Here is a 22,706-nt window from a genome sequence, read left to right as displayed (position 1 = left end):
TATTGATAATATAAATATATTTGATGCATAAAACAATCAAGAATGCAGTAGAATAAATAGGTTATTAACAAATAAATATAATGAATATTCGACAGAGCAAAGGCTATTATTCGATTGATCAACAAATATTCAATAGTCCAATATTGTAAATCTTGGATCCAATGGTTGTGAACATCCAAAGACTTGTTTGCAATAAGTCTATTCGTTTTTTACTTTCATATTGAGACAACAGTCATATGCTTTGCAGTTATTCAAATAGTCGCGGCGGCGTCCCGCCAAAGCGACGTGAATGGCAGCAACTCACTGCTGAAAAGCTTGCAAGCGAATTAAGTCCATTACCTTTGTATCGACCAAGTGTTCGTCCGAAATAATCACAAGAGCCTTCAAGTGTACTTACTCCCAGGATCTGCCTTTAGATGTTTGTAGCAGTATTCAATCAGGAGATTAAAGCCGGCTCTCTGTTCGGTTATGGTCGATTTAATGGTAAGGTAGGTTTTTCAGTACAAAGATGGGGTGTAGCACCAGACGCGTTTCGGGGTCCAACCCCTTCCTCAGTGGTATGATACCACTGAGGAAGGGGTTGGACCCCGAAACGCGTCTGGTGCTACACCCCATCTTTGTACTGAAAAACCTACCTTACCATTAAATCGACCATAACCGAACAGAGAGCCGGCTTTAATCTCCTGATTGAATACTGCTACAAACATCTAAAGGCAGATCCTGGGAGTAAGTACACTTGAAGGCTCTTGTGATTATTTCGGACGAACACTTGGTCGATACAAAGGTAATGGACTTAATTCGCTTGCAAGCTTTTCCGCAGTGAGTTGCTGCCATTCACGTCGCTTTGGCGGGACGCCGCCGCGACTATTTGAATAACTGCAAAGCATATGACTGTTGTCTCAATATGAAAGTAAAAAACGAATAGACTTATTGCAAACAAGTCTTTGGATGTTCACAACCATTGGATCCAAGATTTACAATATTGGACTATTGAATATTTGTTGATCAATCGAATAATAGCCTTTGCTCTGTCGAATATTCATTATATTTATTTGTTAATAACCTATTTATTCTACTGCATTCTTGATTGTTTTATGCATCAAATATATTTATATTATCAATAAAGCTCATCTTTGCTTAAAATACACGGTCGCAGCTATCCTTGAGTGCCCTGTTCACCTATATACGTATATGCTTTTCTAAATTGAGTGAGTGGCCTCAATTTACAGGAGCACCTGGTGTCGTTTGAGTGTTCTTAGTGCGACATCTTACTTAATTTTATATTTATTAAAGAGGTTGTCCGTTCCCAAAACCAATGGAGTGAATGGTTGGGGGTTGCAGGTTTTTTGCCTCTTTATTTGCAGGTCACACAATTTTATTTGCAGGTACTACATGCTGGCTTTTCCTGTTCCATAGTGCAGTGCCGGCTTAGGGTACTTTTACACTAGTGTTTAAGTTTTCCGGTATTGAGTTCTGTCACAGGGGCTCAATACCGGAAAAAACGGTAAATTTTTGTCCCCATTCATTGTCAATGGGGGAAAGAACAGAACAGAACAGAATGCTCCAAAATGCATTCCGTTCCCATACCAGAGAGCAAACCGCAACATGTATTTTGCTTTCCGTCCTGGGATGCGGAGCAAGACGGATCCGGCATGACCCCTAATGCAAGTCAATGGAGACGGATCCGTTTTCTCTGAAACAACCTGCCACAATAGAAAACGGATCCGTCCGCCATTGACTTTCAGTGAAGTTCATGACGGATCCGTCTAGTGTATGTTAAAGATAATACAACCGGATCCGTTCATAACGGATGCAGAAGGTTATATTATCAGTAACGGAAGCATTTTTGCTCGACCCTGGCGGCCGCATAACGTCATTCACTACGTCACGCACCTGCTCCTCCCACTTTATGAATAAAGCAGGCGGAGCAGGCGCGTGACGTAGTGAATGACGTTACGCTGCCGCCGCCCGCCCGGCCTGCCTACAGGAGTTTTAAGTGAGTACCGTACTACATGGATTTCTCTATGCTGCAGAGGATTACTATAGTTTAAAACAGCGCCCATGCCTACACGTTACCTATGAATACTACAGTGAGCAGGGCCCGGTGTAATAGAATACAGTGACTGCAGAGGGCCCCGCTGTCATTACAACACGAGATGCCGGCCCTCCCTGCTGATACACCGTCGGCTGCGCTGTGCAGCATCGCGGTCTGCGATGTATCAGTGTAAATGGCAGTATTCGCCCCATAGGATGCACTGCCATTTCCCCCCAAAAGTGCGTCTTATAGGGCAAAAAATACGGTACTCGAGACAGGAGAGGTAAGTGTTTTATTTCACTTGCACTGGGGACATGGCTGGGAGGGGGCAATGTGTAAAGGCAATTTGTTTCATAAAAAGCCCACCACAAGCGGAATGGTGCGGAATGGAAGCACGGAACAGAACCCTATGAAAGCACTACGGAGTGCTTCCGTGGGGTTTCATCCCGTACTTCTGTTCCGCAAAAAGATAGAACATGTCCTATCTTTTTGCGGAACGGCCGGATCGCGGAACCATTCAAGTGAATGGGTCCGCAATCCGCTGCGGCTGCCCCACGGACTGTGCTCCTGCATTGCGGCCCGCATTATGCGGGCCGCAGCACGACCACGGGGCGCACACGCCCGTGGGAAAGAGGCCATAGTCTTTGTAGTTCTTATGTGACATATAGGCAGGTAAGGAATGGGAAATTAAATGCTGCAGTCAAGATTTTTTGTATATTTTTATTTTTTTTATTTTTAAGGGAAAAAGGGGAGGGAAGAAAAGGGGAAGGGAAGAGAATTTTTTATTTTTTGGGAAACATTTTTTTATTTTTATTTTTTCATGGAGGGGGAGTAGGGAGAGAAAGTGAAGGCAGAAATGGGGAAGGGAAGTTTTTTTAAGTTTTTTTGTTTTTGGGGAAGGGTTAAAATTTTCATTTTTTTTATTTTTTTTTCCTGGCAGGTGGCAGTACAGGATGGTGCTTGACGGTTCGCCTTCACACTGGCTCTTTTTCCAGAGGCTCTTTAGATTTAATTTTCCTCCAGAACATGCAGATGCTGAAAAAAGAAAATCTATCAGTTATTTGATATTTGCTACTTACATGTCAGCTCTGAGTGAAATGTGTGCACAGATCCTCCAATGTTTTTTCTTACATTAGCTGCTTATCAGTCCACTGACATTATAACATGTCTGGCCTTGTAATATGCGCCAAATTTATCATGAAGCGTTCAGTATTGTGATAAATCTGGAGCATCCAGTGACTGCCTGGACTAAGTGTAATGTGTAATATTTATCTAAAATACTACGCCTGTTCCACAGAGTATCTTATAGATGCTACCTACCATATGCCAGCGATCAGCATGATGGTGACGGAGCCGGCCACAGATATTGCTATGAGGGAAGCATTGTTGTTCTGTAGCTCCTCTAGAAGTGGCGGCTCAGGCGCTGTGATGTCAAGCACATCAGGAAGTGTAGGGCGAGGATGGTATTTTTTTGTCGCCTGTTCCGATTCGCTGATAACTAAATGAAGAAAACAATTACATTAATAGTTAATTCCATGAAGAGAACGATAATGACATTGTAGTGTATCTTATACATGAAAGAACATGAAATATATGTCAGAATATCAGAATCGTCTGCATCATGGAGGCTCAGAAGCACTGTCAAAACCAAAAGTGGCTCCAAAATACAGAAATGGCTAAAATCTTTCCATTATACAGGGAGTGCAGAATTATTAGGCAAGTTGTATTTTTGAGGATTAATTTTATTATTGAACAACAACCATGTTCTCAATGAACCCAAAAAACTCATTAATATCAAAGCTGAATATTTTTGGAAGTAGTTTTTAGTTTGTTTTTAGTTTTAGCTATTTTAGGGGGATATCTGTGTGTGCAGGTGACTATTACTGTGCATAATTATTAGGCAACTTAACAAAAAACAAATATATACCCATTTCAATTATTTATTTTACCAGTGAAACCAATATAACATCTCAACATTCACAAATATACATTTCTGACATTCAAAAACAAAACAAAAACAAATCAGTGACCAATATAGCCACCTTTCTTTGCAAGGACACTCAAAAGCCTGCCATCCATGGATTCTGTCAGTGTTTTGATCTGTTCACCATCAACATTGCGTGCAGCAGCAACCACAGCCTCCCAGACACTGTTCAGAGAGGTGTACTGTTTTCCCTCCTTGTAAATCTCACATTTGATGATGGACCACAGGTTCTCAATGGGGTTCAGATCAGGTGAACAAGGAGGCCATGTCATTAGATTTTCTTCTTTTATACCCTTTCTTGCCAGCCACGCTGTGGAGTACTTGGACGCGTGTGATGGAGCATTGTCCTGCATGAAAATCATGTTTTTCTTGAAGGATGCAGACTTCTTCCTGTACCACTGCTTGAAGAAGGTGTCTTCCAGAAACTGGCAGTAGGACTGGGAGTTGAGCTTGACTCCATCCTCAACCCGAAAAGGCCCCACAAGCTCATCTTTGATGATACCAGCCCAAACCAGTACTCCACCTCCACCTTGCTGGCGTCTGAGTCGGACTGGAGCTCTCTGCCCTTTACCAATCCAGCCACGGGCCCATCCATCTGGCCCATCAAGACTCACTCTCATTTCATCAGTCCATAAAACCTTAGAAAAATCAGTCTTGAGATATTTCTTGACCCAGTCTTGACGTTTCAGCTTGTGTGTCTTGTTCAGTGGTGGTCGTCTTTCAGCCTTTCTTACCTTGGCCATGTCTCTGAGTATTGCACACTTTGTGATTTTGGGCATTCCAGTGATGTTGCAGCTCTGAAATATGGCCAAACTGGTGGCAAGTGGCATCTTGGCAGCTGCACGCTTGACTTTTCTCAGTTCATGGGCAGTTATTTTGCGCCTTGGTTTTTCCACACGCTTCTTGCGACCCTGTTGACTATTTTGAATGAAACACTTGATTGTTCGATGATCACGCTTCAGAAGCTTTGCAATTTTAAGAGTGCTGCATCCCTCTGCAAGATATCTCACTATTTTTGACTTTTTTGAGCCTGTCAAGTCCTTCTTTTGACCCATTTTGCCAAAGGAAAGGAAGTTGCCTAATAATTATGCACACCTAATATAGGGTGTTGATGTCATTAGACCACACCCCTTCTCATTACAGAGATTCACATCACCAAATATGCTTAATTGGTAGTAGGCTTTCGAGCCTATACAGCTTGGAGTAAGACAACATGCATAAAGAGGATGATGTGGTCAAAATACTCATTTGCCTAATAATTCTGCACGCAGTGTAGGTTTTTTCCTTACAAATACTAATGTAAAATAGCCCCACATTATAGGTGACAATTCAGATTTTCAGAACTAGATCCTTTCTCACTAATTATTACCCACAAGTAGATATGAATCCCGCGTATCTAAGAAATACCACTCAGCATAGTGCCAGTAATAATATGTCCTTACCTGCCACGTTATAGGTGATCTTACTCACTGGCACCTCAGAGTCCAGGATGGTGGTACACGTGTACCGTCCGGAGTCCCCCATCTGTACGCCCTTGATCACAAGATAGGGCTCCCGGGTGATTTTGGGATTGTGTTCACGAGGCTATAGAAAAAATATAGAGAATTATCAGAGCCTCAGATATCACAACTATTTATAATATAATATATGTAATTTACATAGTCATATCATTAAGACAAAAATTTAGAAAATTGCTGATGATAATTTGCTGACATGACAGAAAGTCTGATTTTAGACCATATTGAGCAGCCTGGTGATGATATTGGGTGAAAGGACTTTCTGCTGAGTGGTTTTTGAGTAATGAAAGGAATACGTTTGGGAAGCGCTGCCTTAACATTATAATCGTATAACTCAAACTGAACAATCTCCCAATTTTACCCTGCATTGTACTTACCAGGGTGAACACGTTGTTATAGGTGTCCTCCAGCCTTGCGTACCATTCAAAAGTACAGTCCAGAATTAGTTCTTCATATTCTGGGATTTTTATATTTATCTCTAGAAAAACAGGAAAATAAAAGAAGATATTATAGAAGTAATTGTGTAGATATTCTGTCCTACATTTAGGGGTTGTCTCAATAACACGTCTCCTTCTATAAGAACTAATAGGAAATACGGCCATCATAGAGGAGACTGATAGTAACTGGTTATATTCTGCTATCTCCTCACCTCCACAGTTTACAGTCTCTGCCAGGTGAGACTTGTGATCTTTACATGGAGAGCAGGACCGTCCAGTTTTCAGATCTGAGAAAAGAAGAAAGAAATGAAATGTGAGCCGAGCATTAAAGACACTTATAATATTAGAATAAATATGATAATCATGTGCTGGTATCTATCACCCCTCTGTCACCTGCACATGGACAGGATACTGTACAGGCTGCCACAAATCACCCTTCTAGCCTGCTTATGGACTGAATCATATTAATGTAAATATCCTCCTGCTTTGGGAAGTCTGGTGTATACCAGTGAATGGTATATTTAGTGTACGGTGAGGATTTGGGGTCCTATATATTTACTAATGTACTATATGAATGTAGATATAAGAATAGAAACTTCTACTTTACCGAAACATCTGTTGGAGGTGCACAGGCAGCTGCATCTCTCCAAGTAGTCTGTGAAAAGAGGAGACATCATATAATAGTCAGCGAGTGCTGTGTAAAGTGCCTATGTAGTGCTGCTCACCTCTGTATAATAGGCACAGTACCCACAGTTTACACACACTAGTGGGAAAGGTCCATTGGCATGCATTATATAGTGTAATTCTAGTTACTCTGGCCTATGATAAAAATCTTATACTGTACCTTGATTTTTTGGAGGGCCCCCGGCGCAGACAACCTTCTCCTCGGCGCAGGTCTGACAGTTGATGTAGGTTTGCACCATTAATCCTGGGGAAATGCACTTGTGTTATAACCGTCCAATCTTATAGATGATAATAATAATAATGACAAGAAGCTGAATCTGGTATAAAATGTACTTACCACAGCTGTCTGCACCTGAGGAATGGAGAAGAAAGAAGACATTACTGACCGTTCTCATTGTCAGACTCAGAAACCTCTAATCTCTGGGTCTCCTTATTATTACATGATGTCAGTGCCTCTGTTTTCGTCACTTTGTTTTCTAGATTTCCATTGACAGAAATCTCTGAGCCGCCCCAGAACGGTCCGGGCCTCTATAGAACGCAGCAGCTCCTAGTGCAAACATTCCTGGCAGCCAATCAGGTGCTGGCTTTCATATGTCCAGTACAGGGTAGGAGATAACAGCAGTGATCTGATTGGTGGCTGTGGGGATCTCTAGTTTGGGTCTACATTACTATTACTACAAGAGGCCTGTGTGTGTAATACATTTATATGTCATATTATAGCAGGTGTTATATCTAGAAGAACTCACCTTGTTTATTTGGACACCTCCCTAAAAGTGAGAAATGAAGAAAAGCAGAATTACTAATAGAGAACAATAGAGAACAGAAATCCCCTGTATATGAGGGCTCTATCTATAACCCTGCAATAATACAAAAGAAAACTGCACGCATAGCAATTCCCAGTATAGAACATTTTATTACAATCGCTCCCTCCTGTCACTAGGCTGTAGGGAAAGGAAAACAAGTTGAAAACATCCTCTCTGACAACCTACCAGACACGTAGAAGATAAGTACAATGGTAGACAGAAGAAGATTCCACTTACGTTGGTTTGAGTCCTGGACGATAACCTTGAGCTTTTCTTTGAGTCGCTGGAAATGGAGTCCAATGATGTGAAGAAGCTGGATCTCTAAGATATATAAAGAGGACAAGAATGAGAGTCCGATCCCCTCATCTATCAGTCTGAGCCCCCAACACACTAATTCCAATTAATAAGAGAAGTAGAATTTCCACCTACGTATAAAATATTGTACTTACCCTTAAAATCTATATCCTGGATGACGTCCACAGATTTTTTATATTCAGACGCAATTTCAGATATAGCATATTTATCTGGAAGGAAAATAATGGTACAATAATTATCTATCTATCTATAGATTATATGAAATGGAGATAATAGTAATAATATAAGTACCCAGTATGCCGACTTCATCCTCAAGGTAGTTCAGGACTTTTTTCTCGGTGACTTTGGCAAACCGCTTGATGTTGACATAGGCTTCTATTGAGTCAATGTCATCGACTTGGCTTTTGATAAAGGTGTTGAATTCTTCCATAGCCATTTTCCCTCTGGAGTCGCATGGTATGCAACAGAGAGACTGTCCGATGAAGACAGATGTTACGAGCAGTAGAAGCCACATGGTCTGGATAGAACCAGACATCTTTAGTAAAATCGCTTCCTGTAGCAAATAATCACTAAGGACGCAAGAGAGCAGAACTATGTCCCACTGAGAAGACAACAGCACTGCACAGGTTATAGCATCAGGCGCCGGTTAAGAGACAATGTCTTTATGACATCATCAGAATATGCAAATGAGGCTCGGAAACAAGCAATTGGATTGGTGGAAAATGGGATTATGACATCATATGCAAATAATTCTCTGGAACGTGAGATGTTTGAGGGAGTAAATAAGTATGTTCACTTAAAAAACATTTTTTTTAAGCCACAACTAATACATATCATGACATTCTTTACAGAATATACATATCAGGCATGGGTAACAGAACATGTACCACCCGTATATTCCACTGTATGATGTTATCGGAATTTGAAAATGAGGCTCTGAAACACAAAAGTTATTGGATTGGTGGAAAATGTAATTGTGTCATCATTATATGAAATATGCAAGTTATGTTCTGCTAGTGTTGGACAATATACCGGTATCCACAATATAATGCAGTATTAAAAAACGGCAATATGACGATATCATCGTTTCTTAAGTATCGTGGTATTTAATGACATCATAGGGGTGGCCGCTTCCATTATAGGTAGGTATGGAAGACCTATAATGAAAGCTGGTGGTTAAGGACTGACTCACGTGGTCTTCTCTTAATCTTGAGGCTGGCAAACGTCAGAACGTAGCTGTCTGTGTCACAGCGACATCACCTAGCATATGGGCGCCGCGGCTGACTTCACAGCAACTGCCAGTGCGGAGCTAGGCTGATGCTCTGCCTCACTCCTGTGTCCTGCTGCCAGGCTGCTGAGTGGGGCCATCATCTGTCAGTCAATGCCAGGGGCCTTCTAGCTGCTGCCCTCAGCTTCAGCCTGCCTCACTTGTCCACCCAGGCCCTCAGCTGCCCTGGACTGATGGTGGTACATGCTGCCCAAGTAATATACTGTATATTCAGGGGCGTAGCTAGAAATGACTGGGCCCCATAGCAAAAAAAAAATTATGGGCCCCCTCCCGGATCTCCCACCCCCACATACCTCTCAGACCTCGCCACCACATCCGCAGGTTCTCATGCACTTACGACGGTTACGTGTAGGACTGAGCACAGACAGTTGGTCACTGGCAACGCATTTGTGCCAGTGTAGGAAATGTATGACTCTAAATGTCTGTGTATTTAAGTAGGACTAGTCAGAACTGACACCCAGACTGCAGGACCACTCCAGGGGTCAAGTCCTGAGAAAAAAGTGTGGGAACTCCCTCAAGATCCACTGCCACCCCTCCCCCCTCAGAAAATTCAGTGCAACATAAAACATAAACAAAAACTGGAATTTGCACTATACTGTATGTCTGTTCAGACATAATTCATCTCTTTCATATTATAAGCTCCCCTTATATATAATTTACTTACAGTTCTAAAGACTCAGGGGTGCTGACAGGCTTGGCCTCAGGGGTGCTGGCAGGCTTGGCCTCAGGGGTGCTGGCAGGCTTGGCCTCAGGGGTGCTGGCTTGGCCTCAGGGGTGCTTTGCAGGCTTGGCCTGAGGGGTGCTGGCTGGCTTGGCCTGAGGGGTGCTGGCTGGCTTGGCCGGGCAGAAGGAGTGTGGGAGACTGTGAGGCCTTTTTTCTCCAAGCTGCTCCGGAAAAAAAATATTTTTCATTATACCTCAGGTCAGACCACCAATCAGACCCCCAATGTTAATCAGACCTCAGCTAACAGCCCCAATAAGATCCCCAATGCTAATAAGACTCCAATAAGACCTCAGATAACACCTCAGCTCAGACCCCAATATGAATGACCCCCAATCAGACCTCAGATAAGAGCCCCATGCCTTATAGCAGCCCCCAGTAGCCTTATAGCAGCCCCCAGTAGCCTCATAGCAGCCCCCAGTAGCCTCTCCATCAGCCCCCAGTGCCTCTCACCAGCCCCCAGTGCCTCTTTATTAGCCCCCAGTGCCTCTCACCAGCCCCCAGTGCCTCTCACCAGCCCCCAGTGCCTCTCAATCAGTCCCCAGTGCCTCTCAATCAGTCCCCAGTGCCTCTCAATCAGCTCCCAGTGCCTCTCAATCAGCTCCCAGTGCCTCTCACCAGCAGCCCCCAGTCAATGCCTCTCCATCAGCCTCCAGTGCCTCTCAATCAGCCCCCAGTGCGCCCTCCCCCCCCTCCCCTGTATTAAAATCATTGGTGGGCAGTGCGCCCTCGCCGGTATTAAAATCATTGGTGGGCAGTGCGCCCCCTCCAGTATTATAATCACTGGTGGGCAGTGCAAGCCCTCCCCCCCAGCATTAAAATCATTAGTGGGCAGTGCGCCCTCCCCCCGGTAATAAAATCATTGGTGGGCAGTGCGCCCCCCCCCCAGTATTATAATCATTGGTGGGCAGTGCAAGCCCTCCCCCCAGTAATAAAATCATTGGTGGGCAGTGCGGTGCAAGCCCCCCCCCCAGTATTATAATCATTGTGGGGGCAGTGCGCCCTCCCCCAAAATCCCCCCCACAACATTGGTGGCAGCGGCAGTTCCAATCGGAGTCCCAGCAGTGTAATGCTGGGGCTCCGATCGGTTACCATGGCAGCCAGGACGCTACTGAAGTCCTGGCTGCCATGGTCAGTTAGTCAGCAGAATACTTCCATGCGCGGTGGCCGCCGGGCGCTCCTTCTTCTTGTAACTTACAGGTCTGTGCGGCGCATTGCTTATGCTTATAGCAATGCGCTGCACAGACCTGGGATGAGTTACAAAAAGGAGGAGCGCCCGGCGGCGACAGCGCATGTAAGTATGCTGCAGAGTAACTGGCCATGGCAGCCAGGATTTCAGTAGTGTCCTGGCTGCCATTACATTGCTGGGACTCCGATCGGAACTGCCGCTGCAACCAATGATGGGGGGGGATCGGGGAGGGGGTAAGGCCGCATACTCAGCAGGCGCTGCTATAGCGATGCTGCCCGCTGCCACATCTATCTCTCCTGGAGGGGGCCCCATGGGCCCCTCTGACTTAGAGGCCCGGTCGCAATTGCGACCCCTATAGTTACGCCACTGTGTATATTATGTATATGTACTGCAATGTGATGTTCCAATATCTGCACTGTATACTCGTGCATCACATTACTAGTACATCACATAACATGTTACATGTTATATATTACACATATAAGGCCACTGCATTTGCAGATATTGATGAGCTATATTCATGATGGGTCATCAATATCAGATCGGTGGGGGTCTGAATCTGATTAGCTGATTCATGCAGCCACTGCTCCAGAAATTATACTGTGTACGGAGCACAGCTCTGTGTATGGTATAGCGGCCATGCATTTGCACTGAAGCTCAACTCCTATTTAAGGGAATGACAGCTGAATGTCATGGATGAGATTTGCAGATAGCTGGAACTTATAAATAAACGAGCGACTGGCTTGATCCCACACTAAGGAGCTATTAGGTGAGCCCTATAAAACCCTAACAGCTCTCCCTGACTGCTATGCACATACAAGGGTCTCGATGGTAGACGATTGCATGCCCACGTACCTAAGCCTGTGTGACACCTGAAAACCCTATAATAGTGAAGGAGTCAGGGTCACCTAGAATCAAGCCAGCAAGCAAACACAATAAAGTAAAGGACTTATCTGAGCAAACAGCAGATGAAGCCTCCAGCAGTGAACACCTAATCCAGGAAGTAGTATAAACCGCAAAGTAAGGCAGTATGGGAGGGAATATAAAGGAAGACGATTATGTCTAAATAAGTGACACCTGGCAGAAGGAAAGGAGATGAGAAAGTGAAAGCAAAACAAAGAACATCATACAAGAGGTAGAGAAGAACGTCTGCCAGACCTTCTCACAGAAGTGGCGGTGACAGCAACCCTCCCTCTACGGGTGAACTCCGGACACTCAGAGCACACCTTCTCAGGATGAGACCTATGGAAAGCCATAATGAGACGAGTGGCCTTAATGTCCGCCACTGGGACCCACATCCTCTCCTCAGGACCATAACCCTCCCAATGAACGAGGTACTGGAGAGAACCGCGGATAATGCGAGAATCCACAATCCTAGAGACCTGAAATTCAAGATTACCATCAACAATAATCGGAGGAGGAGGCAAAGAGGAGGGTACAGTGGGTTGGACATAAGGTTTTAATAGGGACTTGTGAAAAACATTATGGATCTTCCAAGTTTGAGGAAGTCGGAAGGCAACGGGATTGATGACGGACAAGATCTTGTAAGGCCCAATAAACTTAGGACCCAACTTCCAGGAGGGAACCTTCAGTTTGATATTCTTTGTGGACAACCACACCAGATCACCCACATTCAGGTCCGGACCAGGCACACGTCTCTTATCCGCCACACGCTAATATCTCTCAGTCATCCTCTTCAGATTACCCTGAATCTTTTGCCAAATAAACAACAAAGGCGAGGAAAATCTCTCCTCATCAGGTAAACCAGAAGACCCCTCTCCAGAGAATGTCCCAAACTGCGGATGAAACCCATATGCACCAAAAAATGGTGACTTATCAGAGGACTCCTGGCGATGGTTATTTAAAGCAAACTCAGCAAGGACAGGTGCACTCTGCGGTCTTACTAAACCCTCAAACTGATTTTAAAATTGAGAGATTAGCCAACATATCCTACGGTGTAGGACATGTCTGAGCCCGAGCACCGCGCCAAGGTTTCTCAAGTAGCTCCGGGACCTAACACTCACCTACCTGGGCCTATGTGGGCAATACCAGGAGCCAGTGGGCAAATTACAGGAGCATGAGGCCGACTCACAAACAACTCACCAGTTACCTCCAGCATGTGACCATGCTAGCAATGGGAGGAGGGAGGAGTCTGCGAGTCCCACTCAAGACTGGCTGATAAGGCCCAGGCCTCACAGGTGCACCTAAATGTAGCCTGTAGATGGAAAGCAGGCACATTTAAATTGGAGTTTATACACCTCCAGGAATCTCTTTATATACAAACTGAAAAGAATGGCGTGGTATTAAACAAGCAGGACGTGCTCAAACCCACATACAGTTGTGCATATATATAGGGGAGCAGATCCTGCACTTGTGGCCCATTGCTAATGACGATCCCCAGCAAAAATGCATACAGTGGAGGATGACCGCAGTGAACCACAAGTACCACAATAGACATCCTACACAAGATAGCAATTATGTGGATGTGATATTCAATATAACAATATAACAAAATAATAGCAAAGACGGGTGCACTCTGCGGTCTTACTAAACCCTTTAAACTGATTTTAAAATTGAGAGATTAGCCAACATATCCTACGGTGTAGGACATGTCTGAGCCCGAGCACCGCGCCAAGGTTTCTCAAGTAGCTCGGGGACCTAACACTCACCTACCTGGGCCTATGTGGGCAATACCAGGAGCCAGTGGGCAAATTACAGGAGCATGAGTGGCTCCTCCCTCCTCCCATTGCTAGCATGGTCACATGCTGGAGGTAACTGGTGAGTTGTTTGAGAGTCGGCCTCATGCTCCTGTAATTTGCCCACTGGCACCTGGTATTGCCCACATAGGCCCAGGTAGGTGAGTGTTAGGTCCCCGAGCTACTTGAGAAACCTTGGCGCGGTGCTTGGGCTCAGACATGTCCTACACCGTAGGATATGTTGGCTAATCTCTCAATTTTAAAATCAGTTTGAGGGTTTAGTAAGACCACAGAGTGCACTTGTCTTTGCTATTATTTTGTTATATTGTTATATTGATTTTCTTGGACGCCCAACCAGTGCACTGAAATAGACAGTGCACTGTGTCAAAGAACGAGTGAGCAAACCAACACATGGGACGCCACGTGGGCCGCCAAACGAAAAGGAACTACACTACTTGACTTAGGGCTCATGCACACGACCGTTGTTTTGCGGTCCGTTTTTCCTGGATCCGTTGTTCCGTATCTATTTTTTTTCTCTGATGTAAGTCCTCTTCTGTTCCGTTATTCCACAAAACATATCCGTATGGTTTCCTTATGCAATACGTTTTTTGCAGATCGGAAACAGTAAGGCCCCTTTCACACGGGCAAGAATTCAGCGCGGGTGCAATGCGTGAGGTGAACACATTGCACCCGCACTGAATCCGGACGAATTCACTTCAATGGGGCTGTTCAGATGAGCGGTGATTTTCACGCATCACTTGTGCGTTGCGTGAAAATCGCAGCATGTTCTATATTCTGCGTTTTTCACGCAAAGCAGGCCCTATAGAAATGAACGGGGATGTGTGAAAATCGCAAGCATCCACATTCACACATGGTTGCTAAGGAGACAAGGGATGAGTTACCAGGGACCCCAATTACTTTATTATTTTCCATTATAACATGGTTATACTGGAAAATAATAGCATTCTTTAATTCTGAATGCTAAGTAAAAGGTCCATTGTGGGGTTAAAAATAAAAAAAAATGCAACTCACCTCATCCACTTGATCGCATAGTCGAGCTCGTCTTCTTTCTTCTTCTTCTTGCAGAACCTGGCTGGAAAAGGACCTTCAGTGACGTCATCGCGCTCACCACGTGGTGAGCGCGGTGATGTCAGCGCAGGTCCTGCTGAATGAAGATAGAAGAACCTTCTATCTTCATTCAGCAGGACCGGCGCTGACGTCACCGTGCTCACCACGTGGTGAGCGCGATGACGTCACCGAAGGTCCTTTTCCAGCCAGGTCCTGCAAGAAGAAGAAGAAAGAAGACGAGCTCGACTATGCGACATCCCACATCTTTTTCCCCCAGCAAAGGTCACACCCTAGGCCCTTTAATCTGAGAGGGTCCAAAAGGTCCACATGTCCCATATGAGTAGACCAGTGCTGTACACCACACATGATAGTTCATGGCCCTGTTAGGTATTTTACATTGGAGCCCAGGTGCTTGAAGTTAGTCATCTAGATTTAGGAAGGTTTTCTAATAAAGACATGTTTCTGTTAGGAGTTATACATGTTAACATGTTTACTGCCACCTGTAGGCTATATAGATATGACAGTTGTTAACCTTTGTCATATTGTTTGTGTCTGAATAAGGTTAGTTGAATTACCTCACATCGCCTCAGGAAACATGGTGTCAGAAGTGGAGAGGGCTTTGGTGTTTGGAAAGCGCCTGACTGTATAGGGAGGGTGCTTAGGGACTGATGGTCCTCCCCCTTCCCCCCTTCTTCCCCTTAGGGTCATTTAGGAATCTGGCCCCGTCTCAGTAATGGTTAAGTAGGTTGCAGATTAGGGTCATTGAGGGTTAATCCCTGGGGAACCTCCTTAGACAGGATGGGGGCGGTGCAGGAAATCCTGAAGGTCACATATACCTCCTCTCTGTCCTGGTCACTTCCTCTTGCAAGTGGAAGCAGATTGGTATGGACATACCCCTTTGCTCTGTCCACACCAGGAGTCCACAGGTGGTTCTGCCCTTTGGCTGCTTCCTGGTGAGTTACATGAGGAGGGGAGGGTTAGCTGTGCTCTGTTAGAGCAGCTTGAGCTCTACCCTGCCATCCTCCTCCCCTGTGCCTGCTTCTGGGGCTTTGTGCAGCTGCTGCTGTGGTATACATGCAGCTCCAGCGCTTCAGCGAAGGTCCGGTGGTCTGCTCGCCGTTCCTCCTAACCCCCCCCGACTTTTATTATCCCCCAGCTTCCCGCGTGTGTGCGCCGTTTCTTTCGACCCATCCTGTGATGTCTGTGGCGGTGCGCTGTGTCTCCGCCCCCCCCCCCCTTCCCAGCTTCTGTTCCATGGCGTTAGGGCTAAGCAAGCCGGGCGGGATTGTTGGTCTCCCCGGTAATGTAGGGCAATATGGGGTCCTCACCCCTCCCCCTGCTGCTTTGGACGGCCTCCTTTAGCTCCCATGGCGCAAGCTAGGTCGCTTCGCCTAACCCCCGCCCCCCTTCCCCTGCAGCGTTTACCGGGTCCCGTACTGGGCACCGTTGGGCAGGCGAGTTTTCATATGTGGTGCTTGTTTTAGCTTCCCCCAGTCTCCTGTCCAGTATTATAGATTAACCCCTCGTGCTTGCCATGTCCGATTTCGGTGCACCTGTGCCTATGGCTTCTGCAGCGTACTCAAGTTGTGTGTAATAGAGTTTCTGGGTGTAGTAGTGCATTGACACTAACCTGAGACGGCTGACTCTCTGCATAGGCAGGTGATGGTAAGAAATTGTTCGTGACGCCAGTGCCAATTAAACGGTGGCACGCCGTTTGCGGATAGCAGGAATAAATTGAAGAACACGTGGTATTAAAACAGAACTCCAACTTTAGTAGTTTTCTTGCAGAGACAATATTGGAATCGCAGTTCCTTGGCATACAGTCGATTTTGCAATACGGTTGATGCAGGCAATTACAGATTTAGCAAGGTGATTACAGAGTGTTGAACACAGGACTTGCAGCACAGGAGCTTGCACTCTATTTCTGTCTGATCCTGGAATATAGCAATTCTTCACCAAGGCCCAATAACCTAGTTCTGGCTTTATATCCTTGGCTATAGCTTTAGAAAGTACCTCCTCTGTTATTTTTAGTACCTCTTGCTTCTCTGCAGTTTGCCTCTGTCTCTCTCTGCTTCCTGAGGCTCTAGAAACTTCTGAGCTCTCCACTAGACTGACTTTCACTTCCCTGTCTGGGCCTTATATAAACTAGGGTTCTCTAGCTCCCTCTAGTGACTAGAAGCTGGAATGACACCCCTAGCAGACCTGTACATGCAAGTGTCATAGTAGCAGGGAAACACATAGCATTACATTACATGACATTTTATAAAACTGACATATACCAACTTCTCCATAACTAAGGAGGGACGACAGCACACCAAGTGACACTTTGGTAGTGACGGGTATTACAGTCCCCGTACACTACATACCCCACTGCTTTAAGCTGAGTACGACCTCGTACTCCATCATGGGTCGCCCAACTGGAATCTCTACCTGAAACAGAAAAAAGAGACATGCAGGCATACATACATGTAATTCATCTGCATTTACATTTACATCAGGTCCAATTGGCAAAGGTGAAGGGTAGTGACAAGGGGCGTCGTTCTCTTCTCTCAGGATAATGAATGGAACGGGGGCGCTGACCTGGCACAGCGTAACATTATAACCAGGATAGTCCATGACAATGAATAAGTCCATGATAGAACAGCAAAATAGATAAAACAGCATAAAAACGGAACTACCCAGGAGTTTCCTGTGGGTGTATCACAGGCAAGGGCTCACGTGGAGGAGTCCATTCTTGCGCACAAATGTCAAGTAAGGTATTGCCAGTGGCAACTGTTTGGGAGGAGACACCACCAGAATAATCAAAGTCTCCTAAACGGACTGGCGGGCGTCCCCTGGTCATCCGGGTAGACCTTCTCAAAACAGGGGTCTCCTCTTCCCTTAGCAACAAGGTGGAAGAGAGAGGAGCAACAGGAGGGTCTCCATCAGGGAGATCTTGGTCAGGAACAACTGGAACAATTAGATCCACTAGAGGGGGAACTGGATCCGGGGCATCTTGAACCAGCTCTTCCGGAGGTGAAGTTACAGTAGGTGCCGGAGCAGGCACCAGCAAGTTCAACCAAGGTGTCAGAAGCCAATGCATGGGATCAGCGTCATACCTCAGATTACTAACAGCTTGCATAGGATCCTCGGGCTGTATTGCTGACTCTGACACAGGATATTCAGGTCCAGAACTCTCGGCACTGGGTTCTGGTGTCAGGCAGAGCTTCAACCGGTTTCGGTGTACAATTTGGGATCCCTTGTCTTCCCGGGTGATCTCATAAGTGTGAGTTCCAACATTTGGGATTGCAGTGATAACATAGGGACTTCGCTCCCATTTACTGTCCAGTTTACTGGTACGGCGGTTATTCTTTAACCATACCACGGCCCCTATTGTCAAGGGTTCTGCATGGGCCGCTTGATCATAGTCCCTCTGCTGTCGGTCCCTAGCATAGTCCATACGTTCCTGAACAATGGCATTGGCTGTATTCAATCGCCTTTGATGTTCAGCAACCCAGTCAGTGTTAGGTAATGGGTTAATGCAATCAGGTACATGTATGTCCAATGAATGATCAGCAGGCAATATCCCTTGGCGCCCAAACATCAAGTAAAAAGGGGTATACCCGGTGGAACAATGTATGGTATGATTGTATGTGAACATGAGCTGTGGCAACAGACTGGGCCAATCTCCTCTGTTCTCAGGAGGCACGGCCCTCAGCATCTCTATCAAGGTCTGATTCATTTTTTCACATAATCCGTTACCTTGAGGATGGTAGGCCGTGGTCCGGATCTTCTTACAGTTGTGTAAGCAGCACAGTTCATGGAACAGATGGGACTCAAAAGCAGGTCCTTGATCGGTGAGGATCTTTTCTGGACATCCATAGGGCAGGAGGAAGTGCTTCCAGAACATTTCGGCTGTAGTCTTGGCTGTCTGGTCTCTCACAGGCACTGCTACAACAAACTTTGTGAAATGATCAATAATAGTCATGGCATAAGCATACCCTGAGCGACTAGGCTCCAGTTTTACATGGTCGATGGCGACAAGTTCAAGAGGACGGGTACTTACAATGGGTCTCAGTGGTGCCCTCTGTTCATGGTGCTCACTTCGTTTCAAGGCATAGGCTACACACTCTCGACACCACTTCTCCATGTCTTCTCTCATGCCTACCCAGTAAAACCACTGGCGGATAGTAGCCTCAGTTTTTTGGACCCCAAAGTGACCGGATTGATTGTGGTACATCTCCAACACCATACCTGCATCTCGTCGGGGTATGAGAATCTGGTGCACTCTCTCGTTGGACACTGGGTCTAGGCTTCTCCGTAGCAATAGGCCCTTTTGTATGAAGAGTTGATGGCGCTGTCTCCACAGTTTGATGAGCTCAGGATCTGCACTCTTACGCCGAATCCTCTCAGGGGCTCTGCCACTAGTAATGAAGTCCAACAACTCACCCAGCACTCTACTTTCAGACTGTAGTTTCACCCACCTTTCTTCTTTAGGATCAGGCCTACTGGAGGGTGAAGGAACTGCAGCTCTGTTATTGGTAGCTCGAGCCTGATCCTGTTGAGCAAATTTGTTATAGAAAGCCGGCATCTCTACATCTTCCCAAGCATCTCGCACATCATCAGGAGCTGTCTCTGTGGGAAGCCTGGATAAAGCATCAGCATTATCATTAGTGCGTCCAGCACGATACTTTACAGAGAAATTATAGTTGGCAAGGCGAGAAGCCCATCTCTGCTCCAAAGCCCCTAATTTAGCTGTATTTAGATGTGCTAGAGGGTTATTGTCCGTGAATGCAATGAACGGGGTGGCGGCTAGATAATCCTTGAATTTTTCTGTCACCGCCCACACTAATGCCAGGAACTCTAGTTTGAAGGAACTATAATTCTGGTCATTTTTCTCAGCTCCTTTCAGGGAGCGGCTTGCATATGCTATCACTCTCTCTTTTCCCTCTTGGATCTGGGCTAACACAGCTCCCAGGCCTCTCTTGCTAGCATCAGTATAGAGATGGAAGGGCTTGCTATAATCTGGATAACCTAACACTGGAGGCTCGGTCAGTTTCTTTTTTAGCAATTGGAACGCTATCTCTCTTTTCTCATTCCACTCAATGGGCACAGGAGTGCTAGGGCTTTTCTTGGGTTGCCCCCTCAAGAGTTCCTGGATAGGATCAGCTATTTGAGCAAAATGGGGGATAAAACGTCTATAGTAGCCGGCAAAACCAAGGAAACTCCTCACCTCTTTGACGGTAGTAGGAACCGGCCAATTACGGACAGCTGCTAATTTATCAGGGTCAGGTTGCACTCCCTCTCCGCTTACTACATGCCCCAGGTATCTTACTGCAGGTTTGAGCAGGTGACACTTAGATGGCTTTACCTTCAAGCCATATTTGATAAGGATTTCAAATACTTCTGCCAAATGTTTCAGATGGTCTTCATATGTTTTTGAATACACAATGACGTCATCTAGATACAGCAGCACTGTTTCGACGTTTTTGTGACCCAAACACCGTTCCATTAGTCTCTGGAAAGTTCCTGGGGCATTACATAGCCCGAACGGCATACAATTGAATTCGAACAGGCCCATGGGAGTAGTGAAAGCAGTCTTTTCTCTATCTGCAGGGGCCATGGGTACTTGCCAGTAGCCACTGGTCAAGTCCAATGTGGAGAAATAGGCAGAGGAGCCCAGAGCAGTTAGTGACTCCTCAATGCGGGGCAGTGGGTATGCATCTTTGTGGGTTATTTGATTAATTTTCCTATAATCCACACAGAAACGGATACCACCGTCCTTCTTCTTTACAAGGACCAGGGGTGCAGCCCACGGACTACGGCTGTCCCGGATTACATTAGAGTCTTTCATCTCTTGGATCATTTCCTTTACAGTCTGATATGAAGTAGGCGGTAAGGGTCTGTATCTCTCCTTGATAGGAGGATGAGAGCCAGTAGGTATGGTGTGTTGTATGGCACTCACCTCCCCATAATCAGTAGCATGCTTACTGAACGCCTGGTGGTACTATTTGACCAGCTGTAGGATCCCTTCTTGTTGATGTTGGGGGGTGGTCTCGTCCCCCACATGGAGCTCTTCCCACCAGGGCACTTGTGGCTGGGTCACCGGCGAACATCCGCTGTCTGCAGCTGGCGGCTTCTCTGTCACTGGAAGACGAATGATGTCTTGGAAGGACACCTGGGACAGCTGGGCAACACGGCAATGCTTAGTAAGCGCAACAGGATGATTGCTCAGGTTAATCAGACGGACAGGTACTTTACCTTGGGAGACGTTCACCAGGCACTTGGCAGCTCTCACATAAGGGTAATCCTCCATCTGTATTGGTTCCACCAGGGCTGGATAATCTTGGCCTTGGACTCCCAGGACAGCACGACACCATAAAAGAGTTTGAGAATTAGGAGGCAAAGTCACAGGCTTAATATCACTAATCCTGGCAGTACAAATTTCTCCTTTCCCATTAGCAAACCTCTGTTGGGCACTTAACACAGTAATAGTCTTTTGAATCACCCTCCTGGATGCAGAGGAAGCTGTGGGCAAAGTCTGATGTAATACAGCAAGTATTTCTGAATAACAGTTTTTGAAGACATTGGTGCCTAGAATGACAGGATGTCCTCCTCTGTCACCGGCCTGTACTACGATCACTCCCTGTTGAGGCAGGGTTACTTCTCCCACCTGCAGGGTGGGTTCCCAGTATCCATGAACCTTTACTGGTTTGCCATTGCTGGCGATAATTTCCACCCAGGATTCAGGCGGTTGGGGTCAACTGGTTGGTGTCCCAGAACTTTTCAAATGCAGGCAGCTGAATAGTAGTGACCTGAGACCCAGTATCTAATAGGGCTTCAAAGGGGACCCCGTTGATCTCTATATTGATTTTAGGATGGGATCCTACATAACGTGGCATCCAATTTGGATCCTCTGGACCTAGTGTTCTACCTCCCGAGGGGTGGTCCTCAGCCTCAGGGGTTGCCCGTTTAACTGCCAGCACGTGGATTCTGTGTGTCCCAGCTTTTTGCAGTATGTACACACGGGCTTCTTGCGACCTCTATTACGCCTCCCAGGATCCCTGAGGTGAGTCTCTTGGTATGGAGGTGGGAACGGCCTAGGAGATGACAGGAACTCTTCTTCTGTCATTATGGGTTTTTCCCATTCCTCTATTTTTCTGCACACTTTCTCTAGACTTTTAGTGAGGTGATTTACTTGCTCTGTCAGCATGGCAATAGTATCGGTAGCTGACACTTGAACAGCTTGGCCGGCCTCAGCTCGGTTAGTGATAAGCGGTTTTGGCCTGCAGGCTGATGACTCAGATAGGGCGCTCAACTCAGGAGATACTGTGGACCCCAGGATCTTTATAGCCAGTTCTTTAAAGTCTAGAAAGGCACTGTTAGGGTGCTGGGCAGACAGCATCTTTAACTGGGTCCTTATTTGTTCACTAGACACCCCGTTGATAAATTGTTCCCTCAGGGTCTGGTCTTGGTTATCAGCCTCTTTGGGATCTATCTGCATTACAGCCCCTAAAGCCTCCTGAAGTGATAGGGCAAAGTCACGGAGGGACTCACCGGACTTCTGTTTCTTGCCAAAGAAGTGCATCTTTATCTCTGAGGCAGTCCTAGTTTCAAAAGTGGCTCTAAGGCGGGTGAATATCTGCTCTAGAGAACTCCGCTCAGCAGCAGGCCAGGATAATACCTCCCTGCGGGCAGCTCCCTCCAGCTGCGCTAGCAGGATTTCCATTTGCTGGTCGGCATTTATGGGGTACAGTTTGAATAATGCCAGCAACTTTTCTTTAAAGTCCCTTAGGGTATGGGTCTCTCCTCTGTAGCGGGGAAACCATGGGGCCCCGAAATAGTAAGGCATGGTAAAGGACATCATGCTGGGAGCTGTAGGATGATTAGGAGCCGCGAACTCTCCCGGGGCCGGCTGCTCAGGCACTCCTGGCTCTGACATGGTAGTCTATTTAGAGGTGGCCGCTGGCGACTAAAGGGGCCGGTACAC

The 22,706-nt window shown here is 46.1% G+C and overlaps 1 protein-coding gene across 1 annotated transcript; it reads right to left on the bottom strand.

The window, feature by feature from the left end:
- Window positions 1–3,009: 3,009 nt before the first annotated feature.
- LOC120991035 (izumo sperm-egg fusion protein 1-like) lies at window positions 3,010–8,211 on the bottom strand. The gene is made up of 12 exons (XM_040419926.1): window positions 8,067–8,211; window positions 7,910–7,984; window positions 7,698–7,781; window positions 7,404–7,424; window positions 6,995–7,009; window positions 6,818–6,901; window positions 6,581–6,628; window positions 6,186–6,260; window positions 5,914–6,014; window positions 5,462–5,603; window positions 3,356–3,533; window positions 3,010–3,070 (listed from the first exon to the last, which is right to left on the bottom strand). Exons 1-12 carry the CDS (start codon window positions 8,209–8,211, stop codon window positions 3,010–3,012), a joined length of 1,029 nt encoding a protein of 342 aa, XP_040275860.1.
- Between the last annotated feature and the right edge of the window lie 14,495 nt (window positions 8,212–22,706).

Source organism: Bufo bufo, chromosome 2 (assembly GCF_905171765.1).
Source record: "Bufo bufo chromosome 2, aBufBuf1.1, whole genome shotgun sequence".
Classification (NCBI taxonomy): Eukaryota; Metazoa; Chordata; class Amphibia; order Anura; family Bufonidae; genus Bufo; species Bufo bufo.
The sequence above is the reverse complement of the archived record's forward strand: the minus strand, read 5'-3'. Positions and strand labels throughout refer to the sequence as shown.

Bases quoted from the DNA above. Each gene is read 5' to 3' on its own strand.
- LOC120991035 (XM_040419926.1), bottom strand. From the start codon at position 8,211: ATGGCTATGGAAGAATTCAACACCTTTATCAAAAGCCAAGTCGATGAC. The intron at 6,015-6,185 runs GTGAGGAGATAG...CTGTTTTTCTAG, and splicing joins AGAGACTGTAAACTGTGGAG to AGATAAATATAAAAATCCCA. The intron at 3,534-5,461 runs GTAAGGACATAT...TTCTTCATTTAG, and splicing joins GATCACCTATAACGTGGCAG to TTATCAGCGAATCGGAACAG.